The 20,192-nt window shown below is 40.9% G+C and overlaps 1 protein-coding gene and 1 long non-coding RNA gene across 2 annotated transcripts in view; one reads left to right on the top strand and one right to left on the bottom strand.

The window, feature by feature from the left end:
- The window catches only part of LOC309964457, a 190,864-nt gene that overhangs the window by 84,173 nt on the left and 86,499 nt on the right, over window positions 1–20,192 (top strand). The window contains exon 2 of the long non-coding RNA XR_014326349.1: window positions 43–118. This is a non-coding gene — a long non-coding RNA (uncharacterized lncRNA). The remainder of the gene's footprint in view (window positions 1–42; window positions 119–20,192) is intronic.
- MTAP (methylthioadenosine phosphorylase) overlaps window positions 63–20,192 on the bottom strand; it is a 39,636-nt gene continuing 19,506 nt past the window's right edge. Inside the window, exons 5-8 of the mRNA XM_082843474.1 lie at window positions 12,793–12,895; window positions 8,293–8,532; window positions 4,432–4,554; window positions 63–2,264 (exon numbers count right to left, since the gene is read on the bottom strand). Of these exons, the coding sequence (XP_082699600.1) occupies window positions 2,226–2,264; window positions 4,432–4,554; window positions 8,293–8,532; window positions 12,793–12,895 (505 nt within the window). The 3' untranslated portion in view covers window positions 63–2,225. The remainder of the gene's footprint in view (window positions 2,265–4,431; window positions 4,555–8,292; window positions 8,533–12,792; window positions 12,896–20,192) is intronic.

Here is a 20,192-nt window from a genome sequence, read left to right as displayed (position 1 = left end):
GAAATGCTCAAAACTGATCACAGTGTTCACTTATTTTTGTAGCTAAGAAAAGGAGTGAAGAATCATAGAAGTGGAAGTGTTCTGGGAAGAAATGGTCAGCAAAGTCCTCAAGAATGAGGTAGGAGAAAAATTATATTATTGGCTTTGTTTAAGGAGTGAATGATGGGTAACAAAACAAGAGTACCATGTACTCCATTTGAGAAGTCTAAAAATGAGGCTGCAAGAAAAGGCTACTGGATCGAGAAAAGAACTTCTTTAACTTGGGAAGCACTGTACTTTGGGAAGGCAACAAGAAAAATGCCCACATTTTGGCCTTGACATCCTCAGACACCTACCAAAAATGAAGGAAAGTAAGGCATAGCATATATTACAGGGTAGTGAAAACAATCATGGGGTATGGAGCCAGAGAACCTTAGGTTCAGACCCATCAGGTCCTCTGTGGCTCCCTCATATGCAGAGTTGAAACTACTGCATCTGAGAATCCAAGAGCCATACTCACATGTAACCCAGACAGCTTAGTATTAATGCTGAAGGGTGGGTAACTAGTTTATTGTTTACAATTAGCAGCTTATTATCTTGAAGACAGTTTCTTAGACACAAACACATTCATTCTACAATCTCTTCAAACAGACGAGATACATCACTAAAGGACCCAGTAACAGACCACAGTGAGAAGGAGTAATTTTGAGGGAAGTATGATCTCCCTGTGATAAGAAAACAAACCACATTCCTAAAAAATTGACAATAAAAAACAATAAGAAGTTTCCATTTTCTTTATTAAAAAACAAAAATCACCAACTCATGGAAAATAATTCATCAAATCATAAAAAGGAGTAGAAACAAAAAATCAAATGTCAATTTAAAGAATATCTGACACACTATAATGTGTGTATACAGTCTCTTAAATCATTTAAGATTAGCTCCATATTAAACACCCAGCTTTTCTCACATTGTTGCAAACCCAAGTATTGTTCTGACTATACAGTCATTAATTATCTTTTTTAACAAAAATAAAGATTGAACTCAAACAGAACTCCTCTTAGTATTGCCATTTTAACTTTTGCTGCATTACCAGAAACAGTGTGTTTTCAAGAACTGGATTTTTCTAAGCCCATTTTTATTTTATTTTTTTTAGTTTTTATTTTATTTATTTATTTATTTTTTTTGCGGTACGTGGGCCTCTCACTGTTGTGGCCTCTCCCACTGCGGAGCACAGGCTCCGGACGCGCATGCTCAGCGGCCATGGCTCATGGGCCCAGCCGCTCCGTGGCATGTGGGATCTTCCCGGACCGGGGCACGACCCCGTGTCCCCTGCATCGGCAGGCAGACTCTCAACCACTGCGCCACCAGGGAAGCCCCCATTTTTATTTTTAAAACTTCACTATTTGATTATATTCATTGTAGAAAAATGTGAAGATATGGAAAAATATAAAGAAAATTAAAAATTTATCCAATATCCCTCCCCCCAAATATAATAACAAAAGAGTATGTATCTTTCTATTCTTTGTACATATTTAAAACAAACTTAGTACTGTAAAATGCTTCTATATCACCATTTCATATTATACAGCAACAATTTCCTTAGTACGTTAAATATTATGTGAAACCATGATGTTCAGTTGGCTGCTTCACAATCTAATTAGAGCTTAACCATGATTACCTCCAGTTGTTGGATATTCAGATTGTTTTGAATATCTGCTATTAAAACTATGTTCTACATCCTTCTTTATACATAATTATTTGTATGTATCGCTAATAATTTCTTAAAGATAAATTCCTAGGAGTAAAGTAACCAGCACAAAGGGTATTTTTTAAGCCTTGTGATACAGTTTACCAAAATGCCCTCCAAAAAGATTATACCAATTCACAGTCACATCAATAAATAGTCTAAGAGCTATTTCTTCACATTCCTTGGCAACATAGGAATGTTACTGCTTACCTTTACTGTTACAAATTTGGGGGAATGGTGAAAGGTGTCTTCTTTTTTTCTAATGTGTAAATATTTCCCCATGTTTTCTGGTTATTTGCTTTCCTTCTGTTATTTGAAGCAGTCCAAGTCTTTTAGAAGGCATCTCTGATGTGAGCAATGTCTTGTCTTATCACTTGTTCTTCCTTAGGGGGCAAGGGCACAGAAGCTGCATATCTCTTCTGTGTTTTCTCAAGCAGGAATTCCCCAAATGATTGGAGTTAGAAGGTTACCTTGTCTTCTGGGCAGCCATGCTATTTTAATGTCTTGGTAACATAACAGAAAACTGGGCCATTTTCTGAAAGAAAGCAGGCACAAATTATGGGACTTTGAGTGTAACTCCCAACTTTTAGTTCTTCATTCTTCTTTCACGTAAGGTGAGGTTCAGAATGTTTATCTCAGAGGACTGTTCTGATTCTCACTTATCTCCATCCGCCTTCACATCCACTAGGACATATTTTATACACCAACCTCTAGCCTGGATTGTTGTTTATGCAACCTCCATCATTTGCCTTATTCCACTGAAAAATGTCACTGAAATTTCTACGTTAGTATCACCAAATAGAATCGGAGCTTCTTCATTACAGCGTCTTACATATCTTGACATAGAGTGGGTGCTCACTAAGTGTAGTGAATTAATGATACACACTTCTGTGCTGAGAGAGCTGAAAATACTGCCCTGGAATAAGGGATTATTAGTATGGTGTTCCTTAATGCTATAGAATGGAGGCCATGATTCTTAATTTTGTCTAGAGCAGCAATTCTTCATTTTCTCTTTTCTACACATATTGACCCTCTTAAAAAATGCATACATACAGAAACACACAATTTTACACACACTTTCAGAAGCGTCACAGAAAGAACACCAATTTCTACTATCCATACATCTTTACTTAAAAATGCAGCTGAAATAATAAATTTATTGCTTGACAAATTATCTTTAAGTTCAAGGGACTATGGTCAAAATGGGGTCAGAAACCTAAAAAAAAAAAAAAACGAAAAAAAACAAACCCAAAACACACCATCCCATCTTGCAGGTTATACCCTCAGCAGCAGCAAAAGTAGAGTCACATTTCCTGCCAATCAACAGTGTGTTTATTTAGACAAGCCAAAGTCATGCTGCTCTATCACATTACACTCATTATGTTTAGCTAAATGTAACTGTTTCTAGTTTAAAGTGACATTCTCCAATTCTTAGAATTTGTTTTGTGTTCCCCTTTTCTTTATCCTTATAATAAGGGCTGCCTGTATTTCAATTATGATGAAATACTTCATGGGGGGAAGGGCTTAACATTTACTCATTAAAGAACATTTATCTCCTGGGTATATAGGCTGAAACCAATGGATGTGTTTCCTGCTCCTTATGGATTTAAAGTCTAGTAGGGAAGACAGATTACAAATGTCAATATTCCTGACTTTGTCAGTCCTCAAGGCTGAGAGGCATATTATTACAGTGGTGTGCTGGAGCCTGCTTATACCAGCTTGTAAAAACCTGATTACGTACATCACTTCCCAGCTTACCAGTGGCTTCATGTTAGTAGCTTGAAGTCGGCCGTGCAAGAGCATTTATACCACAGCAGTCAGCAAACACTACAAATCTTGGCACCTCCATGCCCAGCAACTGGCAATCATTTACTACCACATAGTGTCCTTGTCACACTAAAACAGTGGCTCTCATTCCAGGGCTCCTCGGTAGTAATTCAGGTAGAGAGGGCTTTTATCAACTTTTCGAATCCTCTCTCAACTACTTTTCTTAAGACCTAAGAGTGCAGATGTGTTCTAGGAGACCTTAGGATATACTGGCTACTAGGTGAATGTAACATCTGATCAATTTCAGGCAACTTCTTATCCAAGGTGGTTAATCAAGAGAGTCTCAAGATGTCCAGTTAAAAACCACACATCTCTGAGCTCAGCAGTCAGTTCAAATTATATTCTGGGAATTAATACTAGAATTGAAGAGCTACCAATGTGCAACCCATCACTTGTTTATCATTAATTACTGTCTTAGTTTGACACAGCATTAACTGTAAGTAGACATTCCCTGGCACCATTTCAGTATTGCTGTTGTCAGTGTTTTGGCTTTAAAGGCTGCCAACACTTTGCATGGATCTGCCAAAGAGAAAACAGCCTTGTCTGCAGTGTAATCCATGTACAGAGCAAATATTACCGATCTTCTGAAGTAAAACTTAGGGATATACTGCAAAGCAGGACAATGTTAAGAACCTGGTAGACTAGATAATAAAACTCTCCCCACCTTAACTTCCAGTGCTCTTGCATTACCAGCCAAAATGTGTATCTATTCCATTTATGGTTAGTAGTAGTAAATAGCATGAAAACTTGTAGAAAACATCTAGTCTAGTATAAAATACATAAGAAGATGGACCAAGGGTGAAATGCAAATTAAGAGAAAAAGGCAGCTGAGGGTCTATGGAAGTGTCTGCTTACAGATGGCTGAGGATACTTACCCTAATGTTATGGAGGGTTTCTGACCATTCCGTGGATCCTATCTGAGGTATGGTAGTGAGAAGTAAACTTTTGGCTTTATTGGCATTTTCTTTCAGGGTCTTTAAGACCCGGTCCACAGAAACCTAGAGAAACAACAACACGGGATGTTAACAGCAATTTAAAATTCCACTGCTTTTCACAGAACATCTTCTTGAGTTCCTACCTGATCTGTTAAAGTCAGTTTACCCCAGTTTCAATCCCCTGAGTGCAAGCTCTGCATGTATCAGGGAGAGCTCTTAGAGAAACCCAATGACATCTCTGAAAAGCACTACTGGTTTTCAGTATGGCATCCAAGAAAGTTTCTCAGATATATAATGTGTTAGCATGGCCTAAAAAGATTGTGGCTCTTCTCATGTCCATAGAATGGATTCCAGTTTTAAAAACTGTTGCTATACTGGATAAATCAGAAGATAAGCACATTTCTCTTTAGAGAAGTCTTCCAGCTAGTAAAGAAAAATGATGGAATCAAAGCATCAACCATTTTACAGTCCCAGTGAATTAATGGATGGGCTGTTAACATCACAGAACCAAAAAACCCAAACCAAACAAAGAAACAGTCCACTTTAATGAGCTTCCTTGTGGATTATGATGACCGAATATGATCAAATCTCTAGATCCTACTGCAAATTTACAGAAAATAACAGAGCACTGAGAAATTGGATAAACCACCCTAAGGAGATGATTTCACCAATTTGGATGGTGGGAAACTCTACAGGACAAATGACCTGCTTTTCACAGAACATCTTCTTGAGTTCCTACCTGATCTTTTAAAAATACCTGGAAGAAAAAAATCACTTATGCTATTTGAGATAACTAGAAAATTGAACTTTGCCTGGATGTATTAAGCAATTATTGTTGGAATGCGATAACAGTAATGTGGTTATGTTAAATGTTTCCTAAAATGTTTATGGATAAAATTATGGATCAGAGTATAGATGAAATATGATTGGCCTTAAGTTGTTATGTTTCTGATTGAAGCTGGATGTTGGATTCGTGGACGTTCATTACCATTGTTTCTGAGTAAAGTTGTTTAATAAGAAAGCTGAAAAACGTTACGTGTAAAACAGATGATCAGAAAGAGTACTTGTCATGTTTCACTATGCTTAGAAGAAACCCAAGATTCAGGGGCAGGGCACAGTGATTACACATTTCTGTTTCCTGAAGTATCAAGTCCAGACCCCTCCCACAACATTGAGATGTGCTTAGAACAAAATGATGAGCACTGTAGCAGAGGGGAGTCCCATCACTGTGCGAGGGGATCACAGCACAAGGTGGTGACCAGCTAGCTGGGTGCCTGGCCAGCTATGAATCTTCAAATGCAGGGTCATGAAGCATCCAAGAGATTTACCTTGTATTTTACTCTTTTCCTCACACTTTGTGACTAATATAGATTCTGATCTCCTTTTTCTCTTTGTTTCTGCTGTTGTTCTTCACCCAAAATGTCCTTTCTACTAACTTCCTCACAATAAATTCTAACCTTCTGTTCAACATCCAGCTTAAATCTCAGAGAAGTTTTCTTCAGAAACTATCCCCCTCCCCCATTCCATCACACCTACCATCTGATGACCACCCTCTCAGGAGCCAGCACTATACTAGATGCGCTACATTTATCATATGGCTTAATTCTCCTAATAATCTCATCTCCTAATAAATCTCCTAATAATCTGCAAGGTCAGAAATGTAACTACACAACCCCCACCCATGCGAACAGGTTAAATAACTCAACCAGTATTACAAGTAAAAAGAACAACAGGAATTTGAAGAAGGGTTTAGGCAACTCTAAAACCTTTTTGCCATGCCAGGCTACACATCTGGTTTAAAGCACAATGACACACATAGCTGACTGAGATGATGCCATCTTTGTCTGTGTTTTCCTGGTGGCATTTAATGTTATTTGCTTTCGTGCCTTACCACTTACAAAGAGCTTAGGTTTGTTGGTTTTTTTTTTTTTGCTTTTAACTGAAGTAGCTCCAACTGACTGTTTTCCAAACCTCATGTGGGCTACTAAACGAAAGTACCATTCGCTCTGCATGGGGGACAAATGTTACTAGACCGAGCAGAAAGCCACAGGCAGGAAGCAATCTGCTCTTGCGGAGTGGCAGAGGCTGGAGTCTCCTATTAATTGGAAGCAGCTTCTCAACATCATGAGGCTGAGCTGTCCCTTAGGTGACCAAAGCTGCCAAGTCAGAGACTTTGTTGAGTCAGGATTTGCAAATCTCTTACATAACAAACATCCTAGCTGTCAGCAACGGTTTATTACACTGCGGAGTCAGGATAAGACATTCATGCAAAGAATCTGTGTTCATCTATGACCCAAAATCCATACCCACGGATGGACAGGCAGCTAGAATATCTGACTCCATTTTACATGAAATTGGATGGTGAAACAAGCAGCCTGAGATGGTGGTAAGGTCCCTTTGGAGAAGATGTCACCTTCCCTAAGTGTGTTCAGAACCGCCACCCCAGCACTTCTTCCTTCAAAATTTCTTGGCTGTAGTTTTATCACTTTCTCTTTTTAAAATGAGATAAATGACAAGACAAATGATCTGGTTTTCTCAAGTAAAATGCAAGGAATGAAAAGGGAGGAGAATATTACAGTAAAAGATTTAAGAGGCATATCGTTCAAATGCAATGTGTGGATTATAAGGGATCCTGATTTGAACAGTTAAAAATTATAAAACGAGGGAAAATGTGACCAATCTGGACATTTGATTATATTAAGGAATTAATATCAATATTTTTTCATACAACAATGGTGTGGTTTTAAAAAATTATTTTAAAAGAGAGGCCTTTTAGAAAAATTTACTTCAAAATAATTAGGGTAGGGGAGAGAAAAGTGGGTAGGGGCATATAAATAAAACAAGATTTGACATGGCTGATAACTGTGGAAAGCTCAGTGATGGTAACTGGGAGTTCATTATACTAGACTCTACTTTTGTAGATGTTCAAAGTTTTCCACAAAGAAAATATTTGTTTTGGAAGCCTGACCTCAGTGGCCCAGTGTCCTCAAATACCAGCTGGATCTTGCTGTCTTTCCTGCCAAAAACCCTCATTGACCTCCCATCTGAAATCCTTACACAGCCTATGTGGCCCCGCCTCCCTCTTCTCCCTCCTCTCCTCTCCACTCAACTCAGGCACGGCCATCTTTCCCATCACACTTAAACCAGGAAGCCTTCCTGGATTTCAAGTATTTGGTTGGGCCAATTTGATACGTACTTCTGTACCTTATCACACTATTTCTTTATAACCCTGAGCCTTCTCACATTGGTTTGCTTGGCCTCTACCCAGCCCCACAAAACCCAGAATGTTGGCTCCTTATGGACTTGTCTGTCTGCTGTCGTATTATTATACCAAGCACAGTACCCAGCCAAGGTAGGTGAGACAAACAGGAATACAGACAGACATGAATACAGAGTCCTTTTACCAGGAAGAGGTACGTAATAGTAGGGTTCTCACCCTACATAATAAACAGTAGCACAGCATACAGAACTTATAACCAAGTCTTTATCCTTAAAGTAAGGGCCAAGTCTCAATATAATTCGCAACACACCTACATGTTTACAATGTACTGTTCCCCTGTTGATCCTTGGATAAAAGTGTCTTTTTATTCTCTATGAAGATTTCTGTTCTTCCAGTGGGAACTACAGAAAAAAATCTGTTAATACCTAATGACAGTGTATAAAAAGCTGACTTTAAAACCTGGTAGAATGGCACTTTCTGCAACTAATGTAATATAAACAAAGAGTTAAGACACTCTCTTACTGGCTCACACAGCACGTGGAAACCCAGGCCATACAAGTTCCAAAGAGAATTTCACTTACTACTTCCTCATGCTCCTTCCAGCAATCATAATCTGTTGCCATGGCGATACTTGCGTAGCAAATTCCAGCCTCCTTAGCAAGAATCACCTCTGGAACTGTGGTCATGTTGATAACATCCGCACCCCAGGTTTGGAACATGACACTTTCTGCCCGGGAGCTAAAACGAGGTCCCTCAATTGTGATCACTGTCCCTTTTGAGTGGCACCGGAGTCCTAGCTTCTTAGCGGTCTCTATGAGGACCTAGAATGCAAAGAACCAAACTCAAAACATACAAACATACAAACAGAAGGTCAGCTTAATTTATTTTTCCTCTGATTGTTTAAAAGATTGTTACTATAAATACCTAGTACCTGTAGGCCCTCAAAGAGAACCTAGGAAATCACAGAAGGGTGTTTCCTAGACCCTTATCCTTACATAGTGCTCTGTCCTGCCCCAGCCCCTAGCTCACAGCTACAAGAGCAAACAGTGAGGTTTTTCTACACACCAGGCATTTGTTTACATGCTTTAATCTCACTTCTTAACAACTTTAAGAGACTATCATGGATTGTGAATGGGGGCTTGAGCCTGAGCTCTTAACCTCCAAGTCTACACTAAGGTGCCTTCCTCATTCACATCTCAGAGATGTGCAGAGTGAACTGTTTTCAAGCTCCTGAGAAACTCATTCTCACTGGTCTTTTATACAAAACCTGAGGGCTTTTGTGAAAGCTTTTTGGGGGTAGAAAGTGATTTCATAATCTCTTTTGCCTATTGCCTCTCTAAAGACATACAGTAAAAAACAGAATGGGGCTGTGCTGATTTCTTCTACCCAGAGATAAACTTATCTTGGCATCCCTTTAGAGACAAGGCCACATATGAGTTTAGAAACATTATTTAAAAGTTTGATCACTTTTTTTAGTGTCTAATAATGTATGTCTAATCTAATTTCATTATTTTCTTAGCCTGTGCTTCAACATTCCTTTTTAATTAAAAAAAAATTAGTCTTTTAAACTTAACTCTTAAAGCACTGCCAAGAATTCACTTACCCTTATGTACGTCCTAGTTTTTTCATCTGTAAAATGGGAATAATATTATATAACTCAGAGATACTGAGAAGTTTTTTTTTTTTTTTTTTAAGAATTTATTTATTTATTGGCTGTTTTGGGTCTTCATTGCTGCATGTGGGCTTTCTCTAGTTGCAGCCAGGGGGGCTTATCTTTGTTACGGTGCGTGGGCTTCTCATTGCAGTGGCTTCTCTTGTTGCGGAGGATGGGCTCTAGGCGCGGGGGCTTCAGTAGTTGTGGCTCGCAGGCTCAGTAGTTGTGGCACACGGGCTTAGTTGCTCCGCAGCATATGGGATCTTCCCAGACCAGGGCTCGAACCTGTGTCCCCTGCACTGGCAGGCGGATTCTTAACCACTGTGCCACCAGGGAAGCCCCGATACTGTGAATATTAAATGAGCTAAGGAATATATATAGCAAGGAATCTAAATGCTTAACTGGTCTTCTAATTATTAACACTGGCAGCTTCTACACATTTCCCAAATAATTTGTCAAGTTTCCTATAATACCATATATAAGATGGAGTGACTCAAAGTCAATAGAAGGCTCCAATCTAGGCCAAAGTCTTGCCTGCACATGTCTGAACCACATAAGCAAATTAACCTATTTCCTTAAAAATAACACATTATGCTATGGCAAGACGAGAAAGAATTTTAACAAGAGCTTCGCCAACTCCAAATTTAGAACCATGACAAGCCCTAGATGACTAGCTGATGCTACATCATGTTTATTTTTCCTATACGTGCTGAAAATAAGATTCTGCTAAATAAAAACTTTTCCTTAAGGAGTACAGGTATAAATACAAGGGCTTATTAAATCACTCTTTCCCCTGATGTCCCCCCCCACTTTCAAAATTAAGATATAACCAGCCCAGTCCTGTCTTCATTAAATGTCTTTAAAAATCCCAAATAACTGAGCTGTATGTCTCGGCCAAACTTCAGAGTGCTTCTAGAGATGTGTGAAGGAAGATCACAACTATCGCAGGCCAGTGGCAATGTGCCTTGTACGTCTTCACCATCACCCTGGGTGGTGGGTGCCACGATGGGGAGGAGGAAGTAGAGGCTTATCGGCCTGGGTGGGCCAGGCAGTGACACACCCTGGGCCCTTGCCACCTGGGCAAGTACTCTGCACTCCCACACAAACAGATAACGCCACCGTAAGGTGCCAGAAATATAAACTACAGGCTGAGAGGTCTCTTTACTGTGTCAGGACTTTAGAAGAATGTGTTTCAGATTACCTTTCGACTAGAAGTACTATTTTTGGAATAGGTAATACTTGCACATGGTACAAAAACGTAAACAGTACAAAAGGATATTATTCTGTGACAAGTATTTCTTCTACCTGTGTACTAGCGACCCAGTTTCCCCATGGGAAACCACTGTTACCAGTTCTTCGGTCAACTTTCCAGAAACACTCTATTTGCATATAAATATTTTCATATTTATCTCTTTTATATACACGTATTTCAACACAAGTGGTAAGATATAGTACAACCATAGTGTACCTTGCTTGCCACTTGACAATCTGTCATCGGTACACGAAAGTACACAATGATGTTGAAAGTTAAAGTGATAATTACGAAGGGGCAACACCACCCACTCTTTACGTTTTTTGGACAATATTTTAAAATCTCTTTTAGGGTATATAAGAATAAAGTAATACTCTGAAGACGTTATTTTCCCATTTTCTTAAACTGCCCTCCCCAGCACTCTTTTAAAGTCTTTATGTGAGGGTCCTTAGCTTGACTAGACTAATAATAGCTGAATTAATTCAGTCTCAAGGGAGGCCAAACTGCATTACTGGAAACTATCATCCAGCCACCACATTTACATGTGCTCTGCATACATCATTAGCACTTTTCCCTTACCCACCTCTACTCCTAGTACCCAAATCACTGGGCAGTAGTACCTCTGATTTCCTACTAACATGCATATTCTCTCCCTAGTCTATTTCTTCCCAAGCTGCCCCCATTTTGAAGTGGACAGAAATGTTATTGCACACATCTACCTTCCTCTGGAGAGCAAATTTATTCTGTGGACAGATCTGTGTTTCAGACTTACATTGTTCTGATATATTCTGCTGATAACTACCCAGGAACACACACAGTTGATCCTTGAACAACATAGGTTTGAACTGTGCAGTCCACTCATACATGGATTTTTTCCAATAAATTCATACTACAATACTATACAATCTGTGGTTCGCTGAATCCTTGGATGCAGAACTGCAGATAAGGAGGGCCAACTGTAAAGTTATACTCAGATTTTCAAGTGCATGGTAGGTCAGTGCCCCAACCCCTCACGTTGTTCAAGGGTCAAATGTATTCTAAACTCACACTTAAAAGTTAACCTGCCCTTTTTTTTGTTTTAAAGAAGTAAAAAAGGTGCTTTCACAGAAGTCACAGAGAATCAACATGCAGTGATATATCTGAAATGGCTCCAACGCCTGGCTTTGGATTCTAGATTTCTGAGACCAGAGTGAGGTTAAGGTGCCCTAGCTCTTAACTGTAAGGAAGCTAGTTTTACATGATTATACAAAGCTGAACATATACTACTTTCCACATTCAGGTGTTAAAATCACCTGAATGATTAACATGTTTAGGTATCTGTATCGTCTAAGTTATTTTATAAAGTAGATTTTACTAGGCAGTTTGTCTCTGACAATAACTTCTGACCTACTGGGTTGCACCTGACTTTCAAATCTTGAGTTATAAGAAAAATACCATGGATGGACTTTTGAATTGTGGTAGCCATTTTTATTCTCTGAAAGCTAAGGCTGTGATTCCTCACTTTATATCACCATTGGCTTTTGTAGGGCTGCCCCTTTAGTCCTGAGATCTTACTATAATCCTGGAGAGGAAGCTGGACAGTAACAGCCAAACTCACCTCAAAGGCAAATGATGCCAATCTAACAATTTACAGATTATTAATAACTTAATTCATAAAAGCAGTTAACAGTCACTGGATGTCTTATAACTAACAGGCAGCACTCAAAGCACTTTATAAGTAAATAACTCTTTTATCCCTCACAGTCCTACGAGGTACATGTTATCATCACCTTATTTTACAAACGAGGAAACCAAACCCGAGGTTTTGGTCCAAAGACACACACCAATTAAGCTGAAGAGTAAAGACCTGATCATAAGAAATCTGGTTCCAGATTGTATAGTCTAGACATACTATGCTACCCTAAATTATTTTAAAAGGTATCCTGACAGCAAAATCAAAACTTAGTTAAGAAAAAAGAAAAAGTAGGTTGCAACTTTGAGTGATTCATCTTACAAATGACTGAGAGTAGTGGAGACATTATTAGCAAAGGGAAACAACTCTTCATAAAACCTTGAGTAAGCAGCAAGCTAGAGAGGGGAAGAGAGACCACATGCTTGGCCAGTTAATTCTACGTCTAGATGCCACCCCAAGCCCTCATGATTTATTCTGGTGCACCTTCCAGAAATATTACGAACCTCTCTTGTTTTAGGGCAGAACGGCTCAGCCATTGGAATATGACACACTCCTCTGGCACAGGAATGATTTCCGTCGTAGAAGGTCTGAAGCCTTCTGGTAGTCCTACAAAATAAAATAAAAAAGGGTAGTTTTTAAAAAGCCACCTTCCCACCCTCTAGGGGCTGGTAAACAGTTGTATCTAGGTCGATATCTTGGTCCTCACTCCAGAATCAATAGTTCTGGATAAGCTGAAGGAAACTTTTTTTTTTTTTTTTTAAAAAACAACAACAACAAGAAAAAGAGCTTCTGGATGGTATTTGGCTTTTTTGGCTCTGGGTTGGTGGCAACGTGCTTCCCAACAGGAATTAAAGTGTCTGTGGTCTGGTGGCTGTGATAGGATAACCACACTGAACTGTAGATGCAACTCAACTGTGGGCTCAGGAGGCCAGGTAAAACACTTAAGAAGTCAATATGAAAATTTTCCATCATCTCAGATGTAGAGGATTGTATAGTGAACCCCATATATATCACTTAGATTCAAGAGTTTCCAAAATTTTGTCAAACTTGCTTCATCTGTTGCAAATCCCAGACTTTGTCACTTCACCCCTACTTCAGAAGGACCAAAATATGTGGAGTATTTTCCACGGCAATGTCATTATCACAGCTGATAAAAATGACATTAATTCCTCAGTATCGCCTAATATATAGACCATGTGCAAATTTCCCTGGTGTCCTCAACAAAAAAAAAAATCTTTTTTTAAACCGTTGCTTGATTAGTTTCATGTTCAAACACAGTCCAAACTTTGCATTTGATTGCCCTGTCACTAAATTGAGAGTAATTCCTGCCCTCTGCCCTCAACCTTATTTTTTCATGCCTTTGACCCACTGAAGAAAGCAGCCATTCATCCAGCTCCACATTTCAGAATCATTTGTCTCTTTGCTCCCTTACTTAAGCTTATGCGTCTACCCGCCAGAATTAGTTCTAAAGTCTCATGAAAGTTCTAAAGTTAACTTTCTGATAAAACATTTTTGAATCTGTAGGAGAGAGGGTAAAATTAAGCCAGTGGCAAGTCACCCAGCAACTTCTCTCTCAAAGTTTTCAGAATAAAGCACTTCCTATATCCATTATATTGTTCTAAACTTGAACTCATGAGTAATATAGAAAAGAAAGTCCTCATTTCCCGAGAGAGGGGAGAGCAGGGGAGGGACACGGCAAGGGAAAACCAACAGCTGAAGGCAAATCACTTCATTTCTGCTTCCGGGGGTGGGAGGGTAGGCGACGGCATGGAGAAATATTCTGGTTCAGTTTACACAGCTGGCATGTCCACCTATCAAAGTTAACCTGTTACTTCCTCCCCATCACATATTAAACAGTGACACTAGCTGGCACCAAAGCCACCTTGCTCAGAGATTAGGCCTCAGAGATTGGGAGGAATGAAAACCCAGTCTGTGCTCCTCTCAACCCCTTATCATATACGGGTCTTAAGGAAAAGGCTAAGTTAACCCCAAAGCAATTTCAGATGGCATTGAAGAACAGGTCAAATGACTCTTCCAGCCTATATAAACAGAGGCTTTTCTCTTTTTGTAAAACTGACTAATAAAATGGTTCCACATATTCCAGCTTTGGCTTGGTTTCAGCCTTCAATGAGTCAAGTATTAGCAAAAATCCTACTTACAACCATGATTAAGTGTGAAAACAGGGCCACAAAACCCTTCAGTGGCTATACCCCAATAGACATCTATGCAGTAACACCCCCATCTCATCTATCTCTGTCCCTCTCTATCTCCATCCCTTCTTTGCCTAATTACTCCTCTCTCTGGTTTGAACATTTACCTTAAGACATAATATGTATTAGTTATTCCTTATGTTATGCTATATACATGTGATACTAATTGCCTACAGTTTTAATTCCCTCTCAACTGGAACATTTTACATTTTTCTCTTTAAACAAAGCTCCCTAACTCCCACCTCTAAGGCTTATAGCAAACCACCATATCTTCTTGATTCTTCATTTCCCAATTACAAAATGTAGTGTTCATCCACCCATTTATAAGAGTGTTATAAGGATTAAGTGAGCCCTGATGCCTAGATATCCCACGGCAGCTCAGGACTGAGGTCTGGGCTAGAGACTGAATTGGGAGTCAGCACCAAGGAGAAGCTGTAGCTGAGAATGGGGCCTCAGAGCACCCAACCTTGCAGGAGGGGTAGCCCCGAGGAAGAAATAGGGACTTTAATACCAGTATTTCTAATAGGTTCAGGGTTATGCTGTTAAGATCCCAGGAGGGAAAGTGCCAATAAGAAACATCTCTTCACACAGACTGCTCACCTACTTGTGGTGTTCTGCATAACTCAAACAGTGACATATTCAAGGAAAAGTAATGATCTAATTTTAAATCACTATAAGTACTCCTATGCTGCATAAAATAATGAGGCATGATTATGCTGAATGAAATTCAGACCAAGAGCAATGGGGTTTGCAATCACAAGTGAAGGACACCACCCAAGTGAAATTCTAAAATGAAAATATATGTGATTTTAAGATCTCCTGTCCTCCCCCTGAGAGTTTTTAAGGAGAAGTGAGAGCTTCTGTAATGTAGCAAGAAGCAAAGGACGTCCCACACGGTGGGGACTGTTACCTCATTGAGCCTGTGTTAAAGGGGGTTCCTGCCTGTTCACTCCCAATTTCCAGTCAAAAGAGCTCTTCTATAAACAAAACAGTAGTTCACTCTCAAGTGGAGCTTTCTGACGGATATGAAGAAAATACAGAAAATGTAGTTTTGTACCTGGATTTCAATCCTGTTACTGATTTTTCGTGTGGCCTTGAGCAAATTACTTCCTCAGGGAAGTAGAGCAAACCTCCCTGAGTTCTTTCTTCATAAGGTATTAGCAACATCCACTTACACCCTTGTTTAAAACAGGGCCGCAAAAAACCTCTGGTAGCTACATCCCAATAGGGTGATGCAATAACTCCTCCATTTATATGTCAAATGTGCGTTTGGGGATAAACAGTAATTGTTGCAAAGTGCTACTACTATTGCCCTGAGGATCAATGAGGGAACAGATGCAGCATCCGGCCCACAGCATTCACCCAGGTCACATTACCGATGGACACAGGCGCAGCAGAAGCAAGCACATGGAGGAGCTCATCAATGGAAGACACTTGCAGATTTTTCTTGAGGGCAGAAACTAGGTGTGCAGCCGTGCCTAGGTGAGCACCTTTCCCTGATAAAGGGGGCCCTTAATGAGATCTCTTCTTCCTCCCATCAAGAGATAGAACTGGAATCTCTTCCTGGGCCACAGGAAAAAAATTAGCCTTAGACAACGTCAGACTGGCTGGATCCATTGGGAAGCTGTGTTTTAGGCTGTGGGTGAGAAGAACAGGAAGGATCACACACCTTCCAGAAGCAACCTAGACCAAGGATGAGAGTTTAGGGGTGGCAGCTCTGTCCTACCAAGCTATGAAAGTGGCATGTGGCAGCAAACAAAATAATGCCCCCCTACACCCCTGAATATCCACACCCTAATGCCCAGAACATATGAATATGTTACCTTACATGGCAGAGGGGAACAGAGGTTGCAGGTGGAATTAAGACTGCTAACCAGCTGGACTTAGAAAGATTATCCTGGATTAACCAGGTAGGCCCAGTATCATCACAGGAGTCCTGGCATGTGGAAGAAGGCAGAAGGGTCAATACTAGTGATGAAAAGGACTTGACCCGCCATTGCTGGCTTTGAAGATGGAAGGGGGCCAGGAGCCAAGGAATGAAGGTGGCAAAGAGCAAGGAAAGGGATTCTCCCAAGCCTCCAGAAAGGGATGCAGCCCTTGATTTTAGCCTACTGAGACCCATGTTAGACTCCTAACCTGCAGAACTAGATAATAAATTTGTGTTGTTTAAGCCACTAAGTTTGTGGTAACTTGTTACAGCAGCAATAGGAAGCTAATACATGTGCTCATATGGTTTAACACAGTTAACGCAATGCAACTCTGCCCCTAACTCTTGCCTCAATTGGTGAAGCCTCCTAGCGAGGCAAAGGGACTGCTAATTTCACCCCCCTCTCCACCATCAGCCTGGGATATATATCCACTGGAAGTAGACTTCAGGGACTGCCCAACTGACTGGCTTTACTGCTCCCTGGCTGGCTGTGTGCCTCCAGGAGAGAGTCACTCTGACCTGTGTTCACCTTATCAGTCTTCTCATATTTTAAATGGGGAAGTATGAAGGGTAAATACTGTGTGAAGACTGAATAAGAACACATGAAGCAAGTGCTCAGCCCGAGTAACTACTGCTGGTAGAAAATCTGCTTCTGTACCTGTCGTCTGCCAACTTCAGAGCAGACGTACTCGGGTCTCAAGTCAAGGGTACCCCCAAAACGGGGATATGTGATGAGAAAAGTTAGCAAAACAAACAACAAACTGCGTATGGAAGAGTGAAGAAGACAAAATGATGTTGTGTACTGGCAAGAGAAATGAGTTCAAGGCCATCAGGGAGAGAATACCGGGCACTTTCAGACACAGTGGGGGAACAAAGCCCAGAGAAAGACTGACCAGTAGGTTCTTTCTGGATCAAGATCCTTGAATTGGCACAAAGACAGCCATTTGTTAATAGTTTTCCTTTGAGGAAGTGCTGAGTTGCAAACAAGATGAGGGAAAACACTTTTCCCACAGCAGAAGCAAACACACCCGCACACTTCCAAGGTGGTTCTGGAGCACAGCACATGTCCACGAGCCTCAGCACACAGGAACACGAGGCGGTTAATTTACTGGCAAAGCGGGGCCAAGGGCTGCTCATACACAGCTTGGTTTCGGGGAAATGATTCTACCCATATCACTTAAAGTCTACCCAAACAGTCTATCTCATGAGTGCCCCTAAGTGAAAAATGCATCGTTTGGTGCATTTACTCTTAGCACTGCAAGCTGCAAAAGGGGAAGGCTGGTTGGAAAGGCATGCATATTGAAAACTTTAGTAATGTGTCAGATTGCCTTCTATTACGATTCTAACCATCTCTACCAGTAATAGGTATGTGCGTTAATTATCCAGGGCCTGACAGCATCTCACAGGTGGGAAGAACTTAATATTTTTCTTTCCCTTCATAATTATCCAGAAATAAGTTGACTTCATGTTCAAAAGACCAGAGATGACCAGATAATAAACATTAATACTTCACTGGGGAAAGGGAAATGAGCAGGGATGCAAAGTACAAAAGCAGTGAAGAAACCACCACAAAGGGGACAAGATAGTTTTAAGTACACATCAAAGATCATTACCATCAATGACAAAAGGAACTAGGAAAAAATTACATCAAATTACAGGAAGAGCTGAATAGCTGAGGTCTTCTACCCAGGGACAGCCCTTCTCTGGACTGTGCTGCTTATTCAGAAGTCTGCATACGAGCTGATGCTCAGTAACAGATTCCGGGGCAAGCCCTCCCAGAGGGTAGCAGTTGTTTGAGCTTGGTTTCCAGCACTCCTGTGACTGTGTCTTCCTTCCTATTATATTTTCTGGGAGTAGTATGGCAACCAGCTTTGAGGGGAGTCAAGCTGGGAGAAGTAAAAATGTTAAGAACTAACCCAGATGAGGGCAGTGGTGACAGATGACAGGGTGGATTCAAGGCACACATGGGCACGACTTAGAGACCGACTGGATGTAAGGGTGACAGATCCACAGCAGCGATCACCCGGTAGATGGCAGTGCGATGGTATTACCAACTTAGCAACTTACCAAGTGGAGAAGAGGGAGCTCGAGACGGGGAAAGGTGTGGGGTTAGAAGACAACCAAGGGGGAAAATTAATGAAGTGTGAATTACAAAGTGTGAGGTGTCTTTGGGACCTTGTCCTGTATCTAGGAGCCAGTGTGGATCTCAAGGTGGAGGCCAGAGCTGGAAGTCCATGTGTCAGGAGTGGTTGAGGTCATAGGGTTTGCAGATGAACCTAATTCAAACCCCACAGGTCCCACTTATTAGCAGATGACCAATATTTCTGAGCTTAAGTTCCCTCAATTTAAACTGAGGAAACGACCCATATATGTGGTAAATAGGGTTAATTGATTTGTGGTACTTGGTAGGAACTCAAACATTGGGAGCTTACAGCATTTTTTAAATAACAGTAAGGATATAAGGTGAGAAGGTAGTTTGCAGAACAGAGTTAACCTCACACAGGGAACAGTTGCTCCCACTTCAAGGACAGCAGCAAGATGACAAAGAAGAACAGGGATGCAAGTAACTGGTGAAAGGGAGGGTGAAGGAAGATGGGGAGTTTGTGCCTAATACCATCTGTTTTCTTGTAAAGAGGCAATGTTCTCAACCAAGAGCGAAGGATATGGGCAGGAAGCTGTGAGAGAACAGAAAGGGTTCAAAGTAGCTGCTGACAGGAATGGGAGAAAGAGCTAAGCAAAGGCTTCCTGTATAATTCTTTATCATAAACCTCCATTTCTATTGGTAAGAACAAACCCCGTGCCCAAGAGGCTGAAAGACTGAGAAACTGACATCATTACACACCTCAACCTCTAGGCCTACCTTCCAAGGATGGCTAAGAACTTTGTACTGTAAAACCCTGGGGGAAGCCCAAGGCAGGGCTATGTCTTTGGGAGAGGGAAATAAACTGACATCATCCCTTACCCCTGTGGTTACAGCGGGACTTTCCTGATGAGTAAGTGTGCATCACCAGCCAACGCTCATCCCAACCCCCAACCTCTCCCGATTCTAGCGAGAAAATAATTCTCTTAAGAGGGTGGGCATCAGAACTCCTAGGAATCAATCCAACACCCTCATTTAGCAGATGAGGACACTAAGTGACACAGGAATTTGGGGGCAGAGCCAGGATACAATTTTGGATGTCCTCACTTCCAAGCTGGGGCTTCTTCCACCACATTCTTTTAGTTGAACCTAACCAGGGGCCTCAGGCCAGTGTGTTAACAGCATTTTGCAGAAAATACTTGGCATTAGGAATTACATCCTGCCTTTTTTTAATCTTAATTTTTTGGCCATATTTTTCTCACTGTTAAAAAAACAAAAAACAAAAAACCCCCAAACACCTTAAACATTCCTGATAGAGGCCGCTATTAAAAAGAAAGAATCTTATTCTCATCCTTACAGATGTTACCCAGCTTCACCTTGAGATATTTCTGGTAGTGACAGAAGCAGTTTAAGGGACCCTACTAGTATGCATCTTTTTTTTTTTTTTTTCACGGTATGTGGGCCTCTCACTGTTGTGGCCTCTCCAGTTGCGGAGCACAGGCTCCGGACACGCAGGTTCAGTGGCCATGGCTCACGGGCCCAGCCGCTCCGTGGCATGTGGGATCTTCCTGGACCAGGCCATGAACCCGTGTCCCCTGCATCGGCAGGCGGACTCTCAACCACTGGGCCACCAGGGAAGCCCTTTTTTTAACTTAATATAATGTGGGCATCTTTCCAAACACTCTG

Source organism: Leucopleurus acutus, assembly GCF_964270905.1.
Source record: "Leucopleurus acutus genome assembly, chromosome: 7".
Lineage (NCBI taxonomy): Eukaryota > Metazoa > Chordata > Mammalia > Artiodactyla > Delphinidae > Leucopleurus > Leucopleurus acutus.
This window is presented reverse-complemented; position numbering and strand designations above follow the sequence as displayed.